Source organism: Pseudophryne corroboree, chromosome 4 (assembly GCF_028390025.1).
Source record: "Pseudophryne corroboree isolate aPseCor3 chromosome 4, aPseCor3.hap2, whole genome shotgun sequence".
Taxonomy (NCBI): domain Eukaryota; kingdom Metazoa; phylum Chordata; class Amphibia; order Anura; family Myobatrachidae; genus Pseudophryne; species Pseudophryne corroboree.
In genome coordinates, this window is record NC_086447.1 from 241680731 (window position 1) to 241701305 (window position 20575).

General features: G+C 44.3%; 1 protein-coding gene across 1 annotated transcript in view; it reads left to right on the forward strand.

The window, feature by feature from the left end:
* Positions 1-20575, forward strand: part of SLC9A9 (solute carrier family 9 member A9) — a 1718538-nt gene that overhangs the window by 1364588 nt on the left and 333375 nt on the right. The window contains 1 exon segment of the mRNA XM_063915975.1: positions 10091-10170. Within this exon segment, the coding sequence (XP_063772045.1) occupies positions 10091-10170 (80 nt within the window).

Consider the following 20575-nt stretch of genomic DNA (forward strand, 5'->3'; position numbering starts at 1 on the left):
CCCCGCTGCTCACCACGCGTCTCTTGTGCTGAAGAGCGGGGAGGCTGCTGCTGCTCTTAAGCTGAGGGCGGGGAGGAGAGCACAGCGTGCGCCTCTCCTGCCCCTCAGTCTCCGGCAACCGCTGCGGTGTTTAACTCCAACTAGGTGCCGGTCTGCGAGCCAATCAGGAGCCTCAGCTGCCGGTCCGCGAGCTCTGTTTGGCTTACAGGCCAGCACCGGTTAGCGGGGAGGGGGTTTGGGCTGTGGGATGTGATGCAGTGCACAGCACACCTCTGCTAGTAGGCGGTCACTGCTGTAGAGACGGCTCCAGGCTCCAATATGGCGGCCAGAGCTAGCGGCGCCCATAAAGTGTGGCGCCCTGTTCGGCCACTCTATTGGAACGTGTCTGGAGTCGGCCCTGCCTCCCGCAGCTTAACCCTATCTGGCCCCTCCCACAGCCTAACTGCCCCCTCCCACAGCCTAACCCTAACTGCCCCCTCCCACAGCCTAACTGTAAACTCGGAAGAAAATAGTATCCCTAACTGTATTTAGTATTACTATTCGGGCGCAAACAATTTAAAATGTATTCATATAAGAGAAAACTAATTAAAAAGGTAAAAGACACCTTATGGACAATTAGTGTGCAGCTCCCATTAAATAATCTGCAGTTATCAATTAAGTTACTAAAACACCAAAGAAAAGAGAGCAAAAATAATAAAAGTAGATTTCACATTTAATTATGCGTATTAAAACTTGGAAAGATTCTCATAATAACCGGAATATAAAATATATATTGGTTAAAAGGGGGATATTGAGTGCAGTCCCGCTAATTAGGTAGGGTATAAGTTCATTAGAAGTAAAGTTCAATTCCAGCTGGCCAGCTAATAATTATATTCACAGTGTAGTATTCCGCAAGAATTGGTATAACAGTAGCTCAGCAGAGAGAGTCCTGCGTTATGCTACTACCTCTCACCAGATGAAGGTATTCTCACTGCTCATTGATGTATACAGCTCTCCGTTGTGGTGGGAGCCAGCGTGTGTGGTAGCGGTCAGTATCCAGCAATGGAGCACACACTCTTGTTGGTAAAAGGTCACCAGCGCTGAACGGGAGTCCGCGGTGTAGGTGCAGAGGGAGGGCGCAGCTCTTTGTATTATCCATGAGCCATGCAGTTGAATTTGTGATGGAAACTTTAACTGTGATGAACAATACACAGTTTTAAAATTGTAGCGTCCTTATATCACCCAGAAGTCCTTGACGCATTTCTCCGCTGTTATAGAAGAGTGGTTTCCTCAGAAGGTTATTTGAAATGTCCAGGGTGTCAGATATTTAAACTTGAATCCTCCAATGAGGTCAAAGTGACAATTAGATATCAGGTGAGGCTAATTAGCAGCACAGATTACATGTGTGCATCCACTGAACCAAGTGTTGATTCACAGTTTAAAGTTCATATTTAAATAATAACTCATAAATGTTGAAAACATGGTAGTATAAAATTGGATATAAAGGAAAACAGTGTACAAATATATATATATGAAATGAAATAGAGGAGATGGCGCCAAGGGAGTTATATCAACGCCCTACCTAAAAACGGACCCTCACAGTACTCTCCGGATAAATTACGTCAGATAACAAATACTAACATAAAAATTTATTAAAACAACATATAAACCCGACACAAATGTTCATAAGTATACAGAGTTGATACATTTACATTTCTCGCACAATTTGAACAATCAGTTTGTAGTGATGAGGAAAAAGCGTAGATATATCACTACGATTTCCTCCTTCTCCTTATTGTAGATTCGGAGGTAACATCAGATAATAGATAGATAAATAACCCAACGCGTTTCGTCTTGTTCCAAGACTTCATCAGGGGTAAAATCTCTTCATTTCAGAACATATTGTCAGCACATAAAAGGTCATTCAAAGATGTATGAACAACGTTTCAATATTTCAATGGGACTTGATTGATACAGCGAGGACCATACCTCATATATCATCAGCTTGAGTCTGACATTCAGATATTCGAATATGGGGAAGATTCATATGTGTATAGAATCTAACTGGTTCGCAAGCATAAGGAACCTCGTCGGTCAGCAGCTTGAACCTGACACTCAGAGACTCAGGAGTGAAGGCAATTCAAATGGGTATAATGTCTAACCAATTTAGAACACGTGGTAGACCCTCCAGTGGTGCAGTGCTGACAGCCAAGTCTCTGTATGTATCTGTCTCTGTAAGCTGCTGACCGACGAGGTTCCTTATGCTTGCGAACCAGTTAGATTCTATACACATATGAATCTTCCCCATATTCGAATATCTGAATGTCAGACTCAAGCTGATGATATATGAGGTATGGTCCTCGCTGTATCAATCAAGTCCCATTGAAATATTGAAACGTTGTTCATACATCTTTGAATGACCTTTTATGTGCTGACAATATGTTCTGAAATGAAGAGATTTTACCCCTGATGAAGTCTTGGAACAAGACGAAACGCGTTGGGTTATTTATCTATCTATTATCTGATGTTACCTCCGAATCTACAATAAGGAGAAGGAGGAAATCGTAGTGATATATCTACGCTTTTTCCTCATCACTACAAACTGATTGTTCAAATTGTGCGAGAAATGTAAATGTATCAACTCTGTATACTTATGAACATTTGTGTCGGGTTTATATGTTGTTTTAATAAATTTTTATGTTAGTATTTGTTATCTGACGTAATTTATCCGGAGAGTACTGTGAGGGTCCGTTTTTAGGTAGGGCGTTGATATAACTCCCTTGGCGCCATCTCCTCTATTTCATTTCATATTTTCACACATTTAGTTCCTCCTAACAGGGAACTTAGAGGATACAGGCAGCCATATAATTAATTAATTTTAGTGTTTTATTTGAAATAGCGCAGTGGGAGAGTAATTCTTGTCAAATATATATATATATATATATATATATATATATCTTGTGACAAGGATCACCAACACGGGGACTCAGATGAACACTTTCGGTGTTTATCTTGAACAGCAGGTCACCACATAGCAAGTTAAATCCATATGCAATTGGTATTACAGGCAGTAGCATACAGGCACTCTCAGCGTTGCAGACTCTTGAGAGGCTCCAGTGGTCCCTAGTCTAACCCAGACAACCCGGCCTATCACTTGGGTAGCTATTCCACTGTCAAGAGCAAGGTGACTCTGCCCTGGAAACCCTTATATCAGGAAATCCCAGGTGCTGCTGATCACACATCTGGGATTCTGCTACTGCCTCCAAAACCTGGACTGGATCCTCCACATTACTTTCACATGGAAAAATGCTGTCTCTGCCACAAAATCAATAAATATATATATATATATATATATATATATATATACATACATATATATATATATATATATATAAACCCAGTGAGGAAGGAGGCACTCAGAGACTTCCAGATGCAAAAAAACTTTTTAGTGGACACACTGCAAAATTACAACATGATCAACGTTTCGGGGCCCGTAGCCCCGAAACGTTGATCATGTTGTAATTTTGCAGTGTGTCCACTAAAAAGTTTTTTTGCATCTGGAAGTCTCTGAGTGCCTCCTTCCTCACTGGGTTTATGCATGGAGGTGGAAACCTCAAAGGATGGCACCTGAGCCAGAAAGCCCACGGAGGCTCTCCGAGTGCCGGCCACCTATGGTGTATATATATATATATATATATATATATATATACACACCCAGTTTTGGTACTGTGTCTTGTCCAACTTAGTGGTTTAAGACTACATGCTAGTAAGAGTAAGTAGAGAAGCACAATCTCATGGGTTCAAGTCCCAGATATGTTAGTTAATTATTTGTTTTAAGGCTGGGCTGGACAACAGTACAAAAAACGGTGCATGCATCAGATTTATTTTATTTGCAAAAAACGCAATTTATGCGAGACATAATTGATATTGAGTATACCATATTCGATTGACATAAATTGTAGAAAGATTGACATATACAGTAGATACATAATTTAGAGAATACTGAGACATCTATTTAATGTAAAATGATTTTCCTGTATGAAAGAATAACTATATAATGTTTAATGAAGAACATAATAGCTCTATGGACAAAAATAAAACACCCAGCTTTAATACTGTGTCTCCTCTAGTCCGGTGGGCTAAAGCAGCATGTTAACAGAAAAATAAGCACATTCTCGTGGGTTCGAATCTCAGAGATATTTGTTATATATTTTGAAGCTGTACTAAACAACAGTATACAGAGCAATACATATATCTAGTATATTTTGATGAGCATGATCTATATAAAGCACAATCAATACTAACTATACTGTATTTGGTGTACAAAGATTGTAGAGAGTGTACATAAGGTACATAATTTCAAAGATTACTAGGGCCTCTGGTTTAGGATGACCTTCCTGAGGGGAAGAATGACTGTAAAGTTTAGCTGGCAACATAATAGCTCGCTAAAGATGGTAACCAAAGAGTAATCAAGCTCTTAGTCATTAGGGACACCCCTGCAGCCTAACTCTAACCGTGCCCTTAGTGCCTAACTCTAACCACTTACTGGTGGGATCTGTTGTGATTCTTTCCAGCTGATCCCACTGTCAGTCGACTAACTGTCAGGATCCCGACTGACAGGATTTGGACCACAATTATCTGTGGTCCTGGTTGTGAGAATTAAAAAGGCAATAATATTAAATGCAAAACCAGGTTAATAGTATTGCCATTTTAAATCCCACGGCCAGGACCGTCAACAGCCTGCAGCTTTGAAAAAATGCTGCTCAGTAGATATACCCCAATGTCCTGTTACTGGATGGACATTTTACCACTCAACCTTTTAGACAGGCCCAGCGTTACCCGCTCAGTGAAGGGATGCAGTGTAGGGAGGCGCTGGGACGGAGAGGCGCTCCCCCTGCTCTGCATCCCTTCCCTGCTGCTGCGCTGTCCTGTCCCCCCTGCTGCTGCTGTCAGCTGCTGTTCCTGTCACTGTATGACAGGCAGCTGCGCCGGCAGCATGAAAAGCCTCCTTCCCTCCCCTCACCTGTATGACAACAGCTGTGTATGGATCAGAGGAGGGGGCAGAGCTACATGGGACAAAAGGGGGCGGAGCTACATGGGACGAAAGGGGGCAGAGCTACACGGACCAGGCTGCTGTACAGAGGGAGACTGGAGAGTAATTACAGTGGCAACCAGCCAGACTTAGGTAAGTCGAGGGTGAGAGAGAAATGTATGTATGTGTGTGTGTGTGTGTGTGTGTGTGTGTGTGTGTGTGTGTATGGTGGGTGTGTATATTTATGTCTGTGTGTATAGTGTGTGTGTGTGTGTGTGTGCGCGCGCATTATGGATGCTACTACTGGCGGTGGCATTACATGTAAGGATGCTACTACTGGCGGTGGCATTACATGTAAGGATGCTACTACTGGCAGGGGCATTACATGTAAAGACACTACTACTGGCGGGGGCATTACGTATAACGATGCTACTACTGGGGGGGCATTACATATAACGACACTACTACTTGGGGGCATTACATTTACGGACGCTACTACTACTGGTGGGGGCGTTACGTATAACGACGCTACTACTGGGATGGCATTACATTTACAAACGCTACTACTACTGGGGGGGCATTACATTTACGGACGCTACTACTACTGGGGGGGCATTACGTATACCGACGCTACTACTGGGGGGGCATTACATGTAAGGACGCTACTACTACTGGGGGGGCATTACGTATAAGGACACTACTACTAGGGGGGCATTATGTATAAGGACGTGTCTACTACTGGGGGTGCACTACGTATAAGGATGCTACCACTACTGGGAGGGCATTACGTATAAGGACGCTTCTACTACTGGGGGTGCACTATGTATAAGGACGCTACTACTACTGTGGGTGCATTATGTATAAGGACGCTACTACTACTGTGGGTGCATTATGTATAAGAATGCTACTACTACAGTGGGTGCATTATGTATAAGGATGCTACTACTACTGTGGGTGCATTATGTATAAGGACGCTACTACTACTGTGGGTGCATTATGTATAAGGACGCTACTACTACTGTGGGTGCATTATGTATAAGAATGCTACTATTACTGTGGGTGCATTATGTATAAGGATGTTACTACTACTGTGGGTGCATTATGTATAAGAATGCTACTACTACTGGGGGTGCACTATGTATAAGGATGTTACTACTACTAGGGGTGCACTATGTATAAGGACGCTACTACTACTGTGGGTGCATTATGTATAAGGACGCTACTACTACTGTGGGTGCATTATGTATAAGAATGCTACTATTACTGTGGGTGCATTATGTATAAGGATGTTACTACTACTGTGGGTGCATTATGTATAAGAATGCTACTACTACTGGGGGTGCACTATGTATAAGGATGTTAATACTACTAGGGGTGCACTATGTATAAGGATGTTACTACTACTGTGGGTGTATTATGTATAATGTATAAGGATACTACTACTACTGTGGGTGCATTATGTATAAGGACGCTACTACTACTGGGGGTGCACTATGTATAAGGACGCTACTACTACTGTGGGTGCATTATGTATAAGAATGCTACTACTACTGTGGGTGCATTATGTATAAGGATGCTACTACTACTGTGGGTGCATTATGTATAAGGACGCTACTACTACTGTGGGTGCATTATGTATAAGGACGCTACTACTACTGTGGGTGCATTATGTATAAGAATGCTACTATTACTGTGGGTGCATTATGTATAAGGATGTTACTACTACTGTGGGTGCATTATGTATAAGAATGCTACTACTACTGGGGGTGCACTATGTATAAGGATGTTACTACTACTAGGGGTGCACTATGTATAAGGATGTTACTACTACTGTGGGTGCATTATGTATAAGGATACTACTACTACTGTGGGTGCATTATGTATAAGGACGCTACTACTACTGGGGGTGCACTATGTATAAGGACGCTACTACTACTGTGGGTGCATTATGTATAAGAATGCTACTACTACTGTGGGTGCATTATGTATAAGGGTGCTACTACTACTGTGGGTGCATTATGTATAAGGACGCTACTACTACTGTGGGTGCATTATGTATAAGGACGCTACTACTACTGTGGGTGCATTATGTATAAGAATGCTACTATTACTGTGGGTGCATTATGTATAAGGATGTTACTACTACTGTGGGTGCATTATGTATAAGAATGCTACTACTACTGGGGGTGCACTATGTATAAGGATGTTACTACTACTAGGGGTGCACTATGTATAAGGATGTTACTACTACTGTGGGTGCATTATGTATAAGGATACTACTACTACTGTGGGTGCATTATGTATAAGGACGCTACTACTACTGGGGGTGCACTATGTATAAGGACGCTACTACTACTGTGGGTGCATTATGTATAAGAATGCTACTACTACTGTGGGTGCATTATGTATAAGGATGCTACTACTACTGTGGGTGCATTATGTATAAGGACGCTACTACTACTGTGGGTGCAGTATGTATAAGGACGCTACTACTACTGTGGGTGCATTATGTATAAGAATGCTACTATTACTGTGGGTGCATTATGTATAAGGATGTTACTACTACTGTGGGTGCATTATGTATAAGAATGCTACTACTACTGGGGGTGCACTATGTATAAGGATGTTACTACTACTAGGGGTGCACTATGTATAAGGATGTTACTACTACTGTGGGTGCATTATGTATAAGGATACTACTACTACTGTGGGTGCATTATGTATAAGGACGCTACTACTACTGGGGGTGCACTATGTATAAGGACGCTACTACTACTGTGGGTGCATTATGTATAAGAATGCTACTACTACTGTGGGTGCATTATGTATAAGGATGCTACTACTACTGTGGGTGCATTATGTATAAGGACGCTACTACTACTGTGGGTGCATTATGTATAAGGACGCTACTACTACTGTGGGTGCATTATGTATAAGAATGCTACTATTACTGTGGGTGCATTATGTATAAGGATGTTACTACTACTGTGGGTGCATTATGTATAAGAATGCTACTACTACTGGGGGTGCACTATGTATAAGGATGTTACTACTACTAGGGGTGCACTATGTATAAGGATGTTACTACTACTGTGGGTGCATTATGTATAAGGATACTACTACTACTGTGGGTGCATTATGTATATGGACGCTACTACTACTGGGGGTGCACTATGTATAAGGACGCTACTACTACTGTGGGTGCATTATGTATAAGAATGCTACTACTACTGTGGGTGCATTATGTATAAGAATGCTACTACTACTGTGGGTGCATTATGTATAAGGACGCTACTACTACTGTGGGTGCATTATGTATAAGGACGCTACTACTACTGTGGGTGCATTATGTATAAGAATGCTACTATTACTGTGGGTGCATTATGTATAAGGATGTTACTACTACTGTGGTTGCATTATGTATAAGAATGCTACTACTACTGGGGGTGCACTATGTATAAGGATGTTACTACTACTAGGGGTGCACTATGTATAAGGATGTTACTACTACTGTGGGTGCATTATGTATAAGGACGCTACTACTACTGTGGGTGCATTATGTATAAGGACGCTACTACTACTGTGGGTGCATTATGTATAAGGACGCTACTACTACTGGGGGTGCACTATGTATAAGGATGCTACTACTACTGTGGGTGCATTATGTATAAGGACGCTACTACTACTGTGGGTGCATTATGTATAAGGACGCTACTACTACTGTGGGTGCATTATGTATAAGAATGCTACTATTACTGTGGGTGCATTATGTATAAGGATGTTACTACTACTGTGGTTGCATTATGTATAAGAATGCTACTACTACTGGGGGTGCACTATGTATAAGGATGTTACTACTACTAGGGGTGCACTATGTATAAGGATGTTACTACTACTGTGGGTGCATTATGTATAAGGACGCTACTACTACTGTGGGTGCATTATGTATAAGGACGCTACTACTACTGTGGGTGCATTATGTATAAGGACGCTACTACTACTGGGGGTGCACTATGTATAAGGATGTTACTACTACTGTGGGTGCATTATGTATAGGGATACTACTACTACTGTGGGTGCATTATGTATTAGGACACTACTACTACTGTGGGTGCATTATGTATAAGGACGCTACTACTACTTGGGTGCATTACATATAAGGATACTACTACTACGGGTGGGGCATTATGTATAAGTTGAATAAGATTGTGGTACTGTGTGGCGTAATTTTAAATGGGGGTTCTATTGTGTGGCCATGCCCCTTCCCGGGCGCTGACCCTTTGTGGGATATGGGAGGGTGCAAATTTATAGTTTGCAGGGGGGCGCCGAACATCCTACCACCGGCCCTGCTTTAGATTATATTTACGCTAAATCACAACCCCTCCTGAGATTACCTATGTCTCCCTGTGAACAGCGATAGTTCATTTTCTTTTTCAGTTGCAACAATGTGGGCTTAGGGGGGTATTCAATAGATGTCTGATCCTTTCCGACGGAAAGGATCCGACATCTGATTTCTCGACAATGCGAATCCAACTTTTTTTAAAGTTGGATTGACATTGTCGGAACCGGGGCAAAAACCTGTCGGATTTGGCCGCGTTTCCGACAAAAAACGTGGATCGGTGGCTTAGGTCGTAAAAACGTAGCCAGCATTGAATAGGTCGGAACCCATTCCGAACTAAAAAAGTCGGAAACTGCAGTCGTTCCGACAAGATGGCAGTTTCCAACTTCAATTGAGTTCCCCCCTTAATTAATAACCTATTCCTTTGTTCAATTTTTTATTTAAATATGATTAATTACATTTTTTAGGTAAGATCAATGTAAAACTGCAATATTTAAGTGCAGTAAGTGGGAGTGAAGCAGTCCTTTGAGTTCATGTTTATTTCAGGCTTACGAGTGTTTTCCAGTTTGTAGTTATTCTCTGCTGTAAAAGCATGTAATCGGCACATACATTACCTTGCTGAAGACAGCTGGCAAAGTGAATCCGAAAGCTGTATTAATGTAGGATTTGAAAAGCAAGTATCAAGCATTGCAATAACTGCAATCACTGACCTGTTCCATTATTTATTGTTGTTTCTGCAGAGGATGGAAAATCAGAATGAAAGTTCTACAAAGGCAGAGAGTGCCCATCTGTTCAGGATATGGTATGGCTTTGATCACAAGTATCCTTTCTGAAGGTTGTGCATTTGAATTAATATACAAGTTACAGGTAAAGTATGCAATGCAGACATTACATACTATCCATGACTTGGTATCTGGGCTTAGTTACTTCAATATGCAAATATTCTATAGAGATTGTACAACACAACGGAATATGCTGCGATATATAAGAGGCTGTTAATAATAATATAGCACATATCATCCAATAGGACTACAGCTGTCACTTGTCAAGCGAAGTTTATAAAATATATGCAGACATCTGATTGCTTGTTGTTATATTGTGTCCATTACATCATATTAATGAATTATACCCCTGTGTGATAAATGAAATGCGATTACAACCTCAGGTAAGAAAGTAACAAGGGCAGTAAAATAAAAGTTCCCTACTTGAATGATTACTGTAGACCAGTGGATCCCAAACGTTTTTGAATCACAGCACCCTAGAGTATCAGAATTATTTTCATGGCACACCAGACCCAAAAGTTTCTTATTGAGAAATTTAGAAAGAAATGTAATAAATTAAATAAATTGTGTTCATATGTCATCCTTAGGTTCAGTTGCATGGTGACGGACACGATTTGCTTCTGTTTGTCCACATAGTTTATGATTGTCAGCCTCCAGCACTGGTTTTGCCTATTACTTTGACCATAAATAATTTGAATTTGTCCTGGAACACCAATCCAAGGCACACCTGCAAGTGCCCTGAGGCATTACAGGGTGCCACGCAGGTCCGGTTCTGCACATTGTGGCGCCCAGTGCGAAAGTTTCCACTGGCACCCCCCCCAGCGGCAAAACAGGGGCATGGCTTCATAGGGGAGGGTCGTGGCCACAATTATGCCCCCAGTAGTTGTGCCACCAGATTTGCCCCAAGTAGTCGTGCCCCCCAGTTGATTTGCCCCGAGTAGATTTGCCCCCTGTAGCTGTTCCCCCTGTAGCAGTGCCCTCAGTATGTGCCCCCTGTAGTTGTGCCCCTAGTAATTTTGCCCCCCTGTAGATTTGCCCCCCAGTAGTTGTGCCCCAGTAGTTGTGCCCCCAGCAGCTGTGCCCCCAGCTAATTTGCCCCCTGTAGCAGTGCCCCTAGTAGTTGTGCCCCTTGTAGCAGTGTCCCCTGTAGTAGTGCCCCCTGTAGCTGTGCCCCCAGTTGATTTGCCCCCAGTAGCTGTTCCCTCTTTAGCAGTGCCCCAGTATGTGCCCCCTGTAGATGTGCCCCTTGTAGCTGTGCCCCCTGTATGTGCCCCCAGTAGTAGTGCCCCTTGTAGCTGTGCCCCTGTATGTGCCCCCAGTAGTAATGCCCCTTGTAGCTGTGCCCCCTGTATGTGCCCCAAGTAGTAGTGCCCCTTGTAGCTGTGCCCCCAGTAGTAGTGCCCCCAGTATGTGCCCCCTGTAGTAGCGCTGCTTTGAAACCCTAAAAGAAAAATCACAATACTTACCTGCCTCGCTCCTGCTTCCGGACCACTGCCGCTGTCTCCGGGTGCCGGCTCCTCTCTATGGAAGAGACGTGATGACGTCTCTCTCATAGCAGCGCCGCAGTGACACTAGGGGTCAATTTTGTCCTCTAGCGTGAGTCAGCGACGCCGGCTGCAGCGGACGCACACGGCGCTCGCTGCAGCCGGGAGCCGGGGAGCGGGGGAGGATAATTAGTAGCGGCTCTTGCCACGGCGGCGCCCTCAGGGTTGCGGCGCCCCGGGCAAAAAGCCTGCTTGCCCGTGGCAAGAGCCGCTACTGGTGCCACGGCACACAGTTTGAGAACCACTGCTGTAGACTACACTGAAATACCAGTAGTCTAAACATAATACTTTGTTTTAATTCAGTATGGAAAGCCATGTGTACACCAGACTTGATGCTTAAGCACCCAGGCTGAACAATGTGTATTTATCTGCATTAAATACAGTGCACTATATTATTTACATTAATATAACTGCTGCACTCACATTTTATAAGTAAGTTGCACTGAAAAATATAAGTGTTTGCATTATACTGTATTTTATCAATACCTGGACAGGGTGTAGTATGGTATGCCGGCGCACAGCATACCGGCGCCAGAATCCCGACTGCCAGCATACCGACAGTGTGGCGAGCGCAAATGAGCACCTTGTGGGCTCGCTGTGCTCACCACGCTGCGGGCACATTGGCGCTATCTATTCTCCCTCCAGGGGGATCGTGGACCCCCAAGAGGGAGAGAAGGTGTCGGTATGCCGGGTGTCGGGATTCCGGCGCAGGTATACTGTGCGCCGGGATCCCGACAGCCGGCAAACTGAAGACCACCCCCTGGACATGACCCGAGCTACAGATTTTGTGATATTAGTTTTTTTTTAAATCATTTTAATAAACTCTTTAGTGAAATAACAGGAGGGATATAGAGAGAGGACACAGAATGAAAACGAAATGAGGGAGAGGAAGCAGTAAAAGAATAGAGTGATGAGTATTAACAGTTTTAATCAACTTCAGTACCATATATGGACTTGTCATGAGAAAATGGAATCCATAAGATTGAGAGAAATCTTTATACAGTATAGTGGTTTTAGATGTTTCAGGTTGCATGAGGATGTTTCTAAAGGTAGCGAGCCTAATTCTAAAGTAAGTCTGTACTGTCATAAGTGTGGCAAATGGGAGGAAGTAGGAGGCTTTCAATAGCACCACTGTGGGTCTTGGGGGACGAATAAAGTGGGAGATTGCTAAAACAGCTTTTGGGGTCAGGGCAGTCACTCCGCCAATCTGGTGATTTATTTGGGTGTTATCTTCAAATGGTTTGTAATGGAGGTTCAGCATTATAATGACTAGCCCAGGGGCAAGGAATGCTTGAAAAGCCATTAGGGGTGCTGATTTCTGTAAAATCTAGGTGCCAGCTTAAAAATGTATATGTTAAAGGTGGTATTATAACGTTCACCATGGTCAGTGTTCTTTTTTTTGGCCAGTCAAATACATTGAAAATGATCGTCAAAGTCATGTTTTAACTGCACAGTGGCTTTAATGTAGGGTGCTAAAGAAAAACAAAATTGTTAAGATGTCCATAGGATATAGTTTTATATTGTGTACCACCCAGCATATTGTATCATGCGTGTATGAGATCGCTGCAGTCTATACACGACACATCAGTATGAAAATACCCTTCTTTTCCCATCACACTACATTATCTAAAAGTTGTATTGTGTTATTGATCACCATGACACCATTAACTGCAATTTGGAAGGAGGAGGGTAATTTTGGATATGGTTGTACATCCTGTCCACAGTTAATGACATGAATACACTGCATACAGGTCTGCTGCGATCCTAGCTGATATGAAGGTTGGTCTTCAGGTTGCCGACTGTCGGGATCCCGGCGCACAGCATACCGGCGCCGGAATCCCGACAGCTGGCATACCGACAGTTTTCTCCCTTGTGCGGGTCCACGACCCCCCTGAAGAATAGATAGCATGGTGCGCGTAGCGTGTCACCGTTCCTGCAGAGGGGCGAGCACAGCGAGCCCGCAAGGGGATCATATGCGCTCACCACGCTATCGGTAAGCCAGCTGTCAGGCTTCCGGCGCCGGTATGCTGGTCGCCGGGAGCCCAGCCGCCGGCATACCATACCACACCCGATATGAATCCGAAGCAGCCTCAGTGATAGAGAGTACTCTAACTTCTGGATTTCCCAGTGTAGTAAAATCTGGTCACCACGACAAAAATATTAATCTCCATGGTGACTTGACAACCGGTATTTGTTGAGGCCTGCTGTACCGTATAGCTGTTATGTGTTCTATACAGTAGGTTGACCATACACTATATTATTGATCGTGGCAAAAAAGAGTGTTTCTGTCTGCTTCCAATTGGATGAAATTTGATATTCAATACATGCAAATTAGTTTTTGATTATGCTATGATGAGTTTAGAATGGATCTGGATAAAACAGCATGAAGAATAGATGGAGATATTACATATTTATGGCATGTTTGCTGCTGTACAGTAATTTTGTATATTCAGTACTGCATATAGCATCCACATTCGCTTCTATGACCGTTTTCTAAGAGATAAGCATGCTCTCTGTGCTTCTTAGGTTAAGATTTATTTCTTTGATGTCCCTATAGAACCTACATACATTTTTTTTGAATAAAATCAAAGAAATAGCTGGATTGGTGTCTTACCCCAGAGGCATAATGTAGTTTTCCAGTAAATGTCTCCATCAGAAGATTAGGTGGAGGGTGAAGCAGTGCAAGTATCAGCCGCTATCTGACTAGGGAAGCCAATCCCGGGCCATTTTTTCAATCCCGGGGATCGGGATTGAAAAATGGCCAATCCCGGGATTCCCGGGATACCCGGGATTGGCTTTTAGATAGGTGGCCGCCCCCTCGCCCCACCCCACCCCGCACATATAACTTACCATATACCGAGGGCGGGCGGGAGGGGATCATCCTTTCATCGCTGCTGACAGCTTCTGACAGCGCAGCGTGACCTCTCACGCTGCGCTGGGGACCCGGAAGGAGGAAGCCGGGCAGCGTCTGAGCGTCCTGTGGACGCTCAACGCTGATCCCTCAATCCCCGGGATTGGAGCTTCCAATCCCGGGATTGAATCCCGGCTATTTTTGGGCCTAAATCCCAGGATCCCGCCTATCCCGATCCCGGGATTGGCCACCATATATCTGACCCAGATTGCTCCATGTCACTTTACATATTATACTACTGTATGTGATGTGGGAGCTTTTTCTGCATGTGACTTGATGTCATAGATTACTACAATTTCTAGTCTAGTTTTTATTTAATGGTTTGTATTTATTTAAAAAAAAAACCCTCATATCACAGCCATTGTTATATGATTTATAAAACTATTGAGAGTTTTATATGTGTCCAACTATAGTGCTTAAAGTAAAGAAGAACCAAATCCCTATTATACTGAATTCAGTTTAACCCTGATTTTTATCTCATCTGTCACTCATCTCACAGTCACTGCCAGGTCTCAACTCTCAGTCTCTTCTCACCTGTCACTGTCACCTCTGATCTCCTCTTTCACTCATCTCGCAGTCACTGTCAGGTCTTCACTCTCATTATTACTCACCTGTCACTGTCACCTCTGATCTCCTCTCTCACACATCTCGCAGTCACTGCCAGGTCTCCACTCTCATTCTTACTCACCTGTCACTGTCACCTCTGATCTCCTCTCTCACTCATCTCACAGTCACTGTCAGGTCTCCCCTCTCATTCTCTTACTCACCTGTCACTGTCACCTCTGATCTCCTCTGTCACTCATCTCGCAGTCACTGTCAGGTCTCCACTCTCATTCTTACTCACCTGTCACTGTCACCTCTGATCTCCTCTCTCACTCATCTCACAGTCACTGTCAGGTCTCCACTCTCATTCTCTTACTCACCTGTCACTGTCACCTCTGATCTCCTCTCTCACTAATCTCACAGTCACTGTCAGGTCTCACCTCTCATTCTCTTACTTACCTGTCACTGTCACCTCTGATCTCCTCTCTCACTCATCTCGCAGTCACTGTCAGGTCTCCACTCTTATTCTTACTCACCTGTCACTGTCACCTCTGATCTCCTCTCTCACTCATCTCACAGTCACTGTCAGGTCTCCACTCTCATTCTTACTCACCTGTCACTGTCACCTCTGATCTCCTCTCTCACTCATCTCGCAGTCACTGTCAGGTCTCCACTCTCATTCTTACTCACCTGTCCCTGTCACCTCTGATTTCCTCTCTCACTCATTTTGCAGTCACTGTCAGGTCTCCACTCTCATTCTCTTACTCACCTGTCCCTATCATCTCTGATCTCATCTCTCACTCATCTCGCAGTCACTGTCAGGTCTCCACTCTCATTCTTACTCACCTGTCACTGTCACCTCTGATCTACTCTCTCACTCATCTCGCAGTCACTGCCAGGTCTCCACTCTCATTCTTACCTGTCACTGTCACCTCTGATCTACTCTCTCACTCATCTCGCAGTCACTGTCAGGTCTCCACTCTCATTCTTACTCACCTGTCACTGTCACCTCTGATCTCCTCACTCACTCATCTCGCAGTCACTGCCAGGTCTCCACTCTCATTCTTACTCACCTGTCACTGTCTTCCAGTGGTACAAGTAGAAAAAATGTCTTCGGCACGCGCGTCAAAAATGGGTGTGGCCAAATGCTACATGGGGCATGGCCAATGAAAATGGGGGCGTGATACACATATGGGGGGCAGATACACATATGACCCCAATAGTGCCAGATACACGTTGCCCCACAGTGCCAGATATACATTGCCCCAGAGTGCCAGATACACAAATACCCCCCGCAGTGTCAGATACACAAATGCCCCCACAGTGCCAGATACACAAATTCCCCACAGTGACAGATACACAAATGCCCCCACAGTGCCAGATATACATTGCCCCACAGTGTCAGATACACATTGCCCCACAGTGCAAGATACACAAATGCCTCAGTGTCAGATACACAAATGCCTCCACAGTGCCAGATACACAAATGCCCCCACAGTGCCAGATTCACAAATGCCCCCACAGTGCCAGATACTCAAATGCCCCCACAGTGCCAGATATAAATTGCCCCACAGTGCCAGATACACAAATGCCACCACAGTGTCAGATATACATTGCCCCACAGTGCCAGATATACAAATGCCCCCACAGTGTCAGATATACATTGCCCCACAGTGCCAGATACACAAATGCCCCCACAGTGCCAGATATACATTGCCCCAGAGTGCCGCCCCCCTGCTCACCGCTGCTTCAGTATGTGCTGTGTGTGGGGAGGAGAGCCCAGCGCCATTGATGCTCCTCAATGCTTGTGAAGTCCGGTCTCCGCAGCTCCGGCGGCGGGTATCTCAAATGAGGCACCGGTTCGTTATGAAATCAGAGCTTGCGGACCGGCAGCCAATCAGGAGCTGCGGCTGCTGGTCCGCGAGCTCTGATTGACTAGCAAACCGGTGCCTTATTGAGATCATCCCCCACCGTCGCAGCGGCCGGAGCGGAGACCGGACATCACAGAGAATTGAGGGGTAGGAGAGGCACTTCGCTACGCTCTCCTCCCCTCACATAGTAGCCAGTGGGATGCAGGTATGGTGGATGGCCCGGCAGTACAGTGTACAGACTGGGAATTTCTTACCGGTACGCTGTACCGCCATACTTGCAGCACTGCTGTCTTCTCTGATCTCCTCTCTCACTCATCTCACAGTCACTGTCAGGTCTCCCCTCTCATTCTCTTACTCACCTGTCACTGTCACCTCTGATCTCATCTCTCACTCATCTCGCAGTCACTGTCAGGTCTCCACTCTCATTCTTACTCACCTGTCACTGTCACCTCTGATCTCATCTCTCACTCATCTCACAGTCACTGTCAGGTCTCCACTCTCATTCTTACTCACCTGTCACTGTCACCTCTGATCTCATCTCTCACTCATCTCGCAGTCACTGCCAGGTCTCCACTCTTATTCTTACTCACCTGTCACTGTCACCTCTGATCTCCTCTCTCACTCATCTCACAGTCACTGTCAGGTCTCCACTCTCATTCTCTTACTCACCTGTCACTGTCACCTCTGATCTCCTCTCTCACTAATCTCACAGTCACTGTCAGGTCTCACCTCTCATTCTCTTACTTACCTGTCACTGTCACCTCTGATCTCCTCTCTCACTCATCTCGCAGTCACTGTCAGGTCTCCACTCTTATTCTTACTCACCTGTCACTGTCACCTCTGATCTCCTCTCTCACTCATCTCACAGTCACTGTCAGGTCTCCACTCTCATTCTCTTACTCACCTGTCACTGTCACCTCTGATCTCCTCTCTCACTAATCTCACAGTCACTGTCAGGTCTCACCTCTCATTCTCTTACTCACCTGTCACTGTCACCTCTGATCTCATCTCTCACTCATCTCACAGTCACTGTCAGGTCTCACCTCTCATTCTCTTACTCACCTGTCACTGTCACCTCTGATCTCATCTCTCACTCATCTCGCAGTCACTGTCAGGTCTCCACTCTCATTCTTACTCACCTGTCAATGTCACCTCTGATCTCCTCTCTCACTCATCTCGCAGTCACTGTCAGGTCTCCACTCTCATTCTCTTACTCACCTGTCACTGTCACCTCTGATCCCCTCTCTCACTCATCTCGCAGTCACTGTCAGGTCTCCACTCTCATTCTTACTCACCTGTCACTGTCACCTCTGATCTCATCTGTCACTCATCTCACAGTCACTGTCAGGTCTCAACTCTCATTCTCTCACTCACCTGTAACTGTCACCTCTGATCTCCTCTCTCACTCATCTCACAGTCACTGTCAGGTCTCAACTCTAATTCTCTTACTCACCTGTCACTGTCACCTCTGATCTCCTCTCTCACTCATCTCACAGTCACTGTCAGGTCTCCACTCTTATTCTTACTCACCTGTCACAGAGCTACAAGAATCAGTTATTTCTTTGTTTAGTTTAGTGATCGCCCAAGGATACATAGAACTTCCTGCTAAAATGTTATTGTATGGTAACAGCTTGTTTAAAAAAACTTTATTTTTAACCATCAAATTGTTCCCTTTAAATGTAATGCAACATACATACAGTACAGAAAACAACAAGTGGATGTACTAGACACCCAAATCCCAGGCGCAAAATACTAAATTGAATAAATTCACTTGTATTGGGTGGACACTAGCTGCACAAACTAGAGCTTTGCAAGAGCCTGGAAAACACACTGGAATACAATAGGAAGTGTCTGTGCGCTTCAGTGACTCCAAATACAGTGATGAAAAGTGAGTATATGCCTTTACTGAAAACCAAGAGACTTGTTAAATTCTATTCTTTTACTAGAAACAGATCACATTACACTTAAATAAATACATTTTGTTAAAACATACAATAAAATGTATCAACTAAATTGGTAGTATGTTTCAACCGGAATGCATTCCTTATTTAATAACATATTATAACATAAAACCGCTTTAACTTAATTGATTAAACCCGTATTGCTCGCAGGGGTAACCAATTAGTGTGAAACAATAATCATCTGTTTAGTTTGCCGTTAGTGCCACATTTTTCTCATCACTATATGCCAGTTTATAAATATATAGATGATAATATAAAGGTCTCCACTTAACCTGTCACTGGCGTCCCAGTGCAGGATTAGTCCTTCTTAATGTGTTTTGCCCGATAAAACGGGGTTATAATTACCCTTTCCTGGGAATGTCCTCCGTTTAAGCACTATAGCACAAGTGCAAGGATTGGTTTCAAGGTAAATACCTTTTGGAGTTCCCGGCTGATGGGCAGCGTTTACAAGCACACAGTCCGCGGTAGTGGAGACTTTGACAAGTTGTCGGCGCTGCACTAAGCAGCGTTCAGGGAGCCACAATAGCAGTGAGCCGTGAGTGTAGGTGTCCTCAATGTATAATGCACACTGTAAGCGGCAGCCAAATGGCACAGAGGATGCGGCACAGGTGAGCGGTAGGGAACCGGCACAGCTGAGAACGGCAGGAGCGGCGAGAGCGGCCAAAGACACAGTCACACATGCAGCGGTTGAAACCGGGTGATGACGTCAATGCGTTTCGTCCCGTCAATTCTCGGGACTTCCTCAAGAGTCTTGAGGAAGTCCCGAGAATTGACGGGACGAAACGCGTTGACGTCATCACCCGGTTTCAACCGCTGCATGTGTGACTGTGTCTTTGGCCGCTCTCGCCGCTCCTGCCGTTCTCAGCTGTGCCGGTTCCCTACCGCTCACCTGTGCCGCATCCTCTGTGCCATTTGGCTGCCGCTTACAGTGTGCATTATACATTGAGGACACCTACACTCACGGCTCACTGCTATTGTGGCTCCCTGAACGCTGCTTAGTGCAGCGCCGACAACTTGTCAAAGTCTCCACTACCGCGGACTGTGTGCTTGTAAACGCTGCCCATCAGCCGGGAACTCCAAAAGGTATTTACCTTGAAACCAATCCTTGCACTTGTGCTATAGTGCTTAAACGGAGGACATTCCCAGGAAAGGGTAATTATAACCCCATTTTATCGGGCAAAACACATTAAGAAGGACTAATCCTGCACTGGGACGCCAGTGACAGGTTAAGTGGAGACCTTTATATTATCATCTATATATTTATAAACTGGCATATAGTGATGAGAAAAATGTGGCACTAACGGCAAACTAAACAGATGATTATTGTTTCACACTAATTGGTTACCCCTGCGAGCAATACGGGTTTAATCAATTAAGTTAAAGCGGTTTTATGTTATAATATTTTATTAAATAAGGAATGCATTCCGGTTGAAACATACTACCAATTTAGTTGATACATTTTATTGTATGTTTTAACAAAATGTATTTATTTAAGTGTAATGTGATCTGTTTCTAGTAAAAGAATAGAATTTAACAAGTCTCTTGGTTTTCAGTAACGGCATATACTCACTTTTCATCACTGTATTTGGAGTCACTGAAGCGCACAGACACTT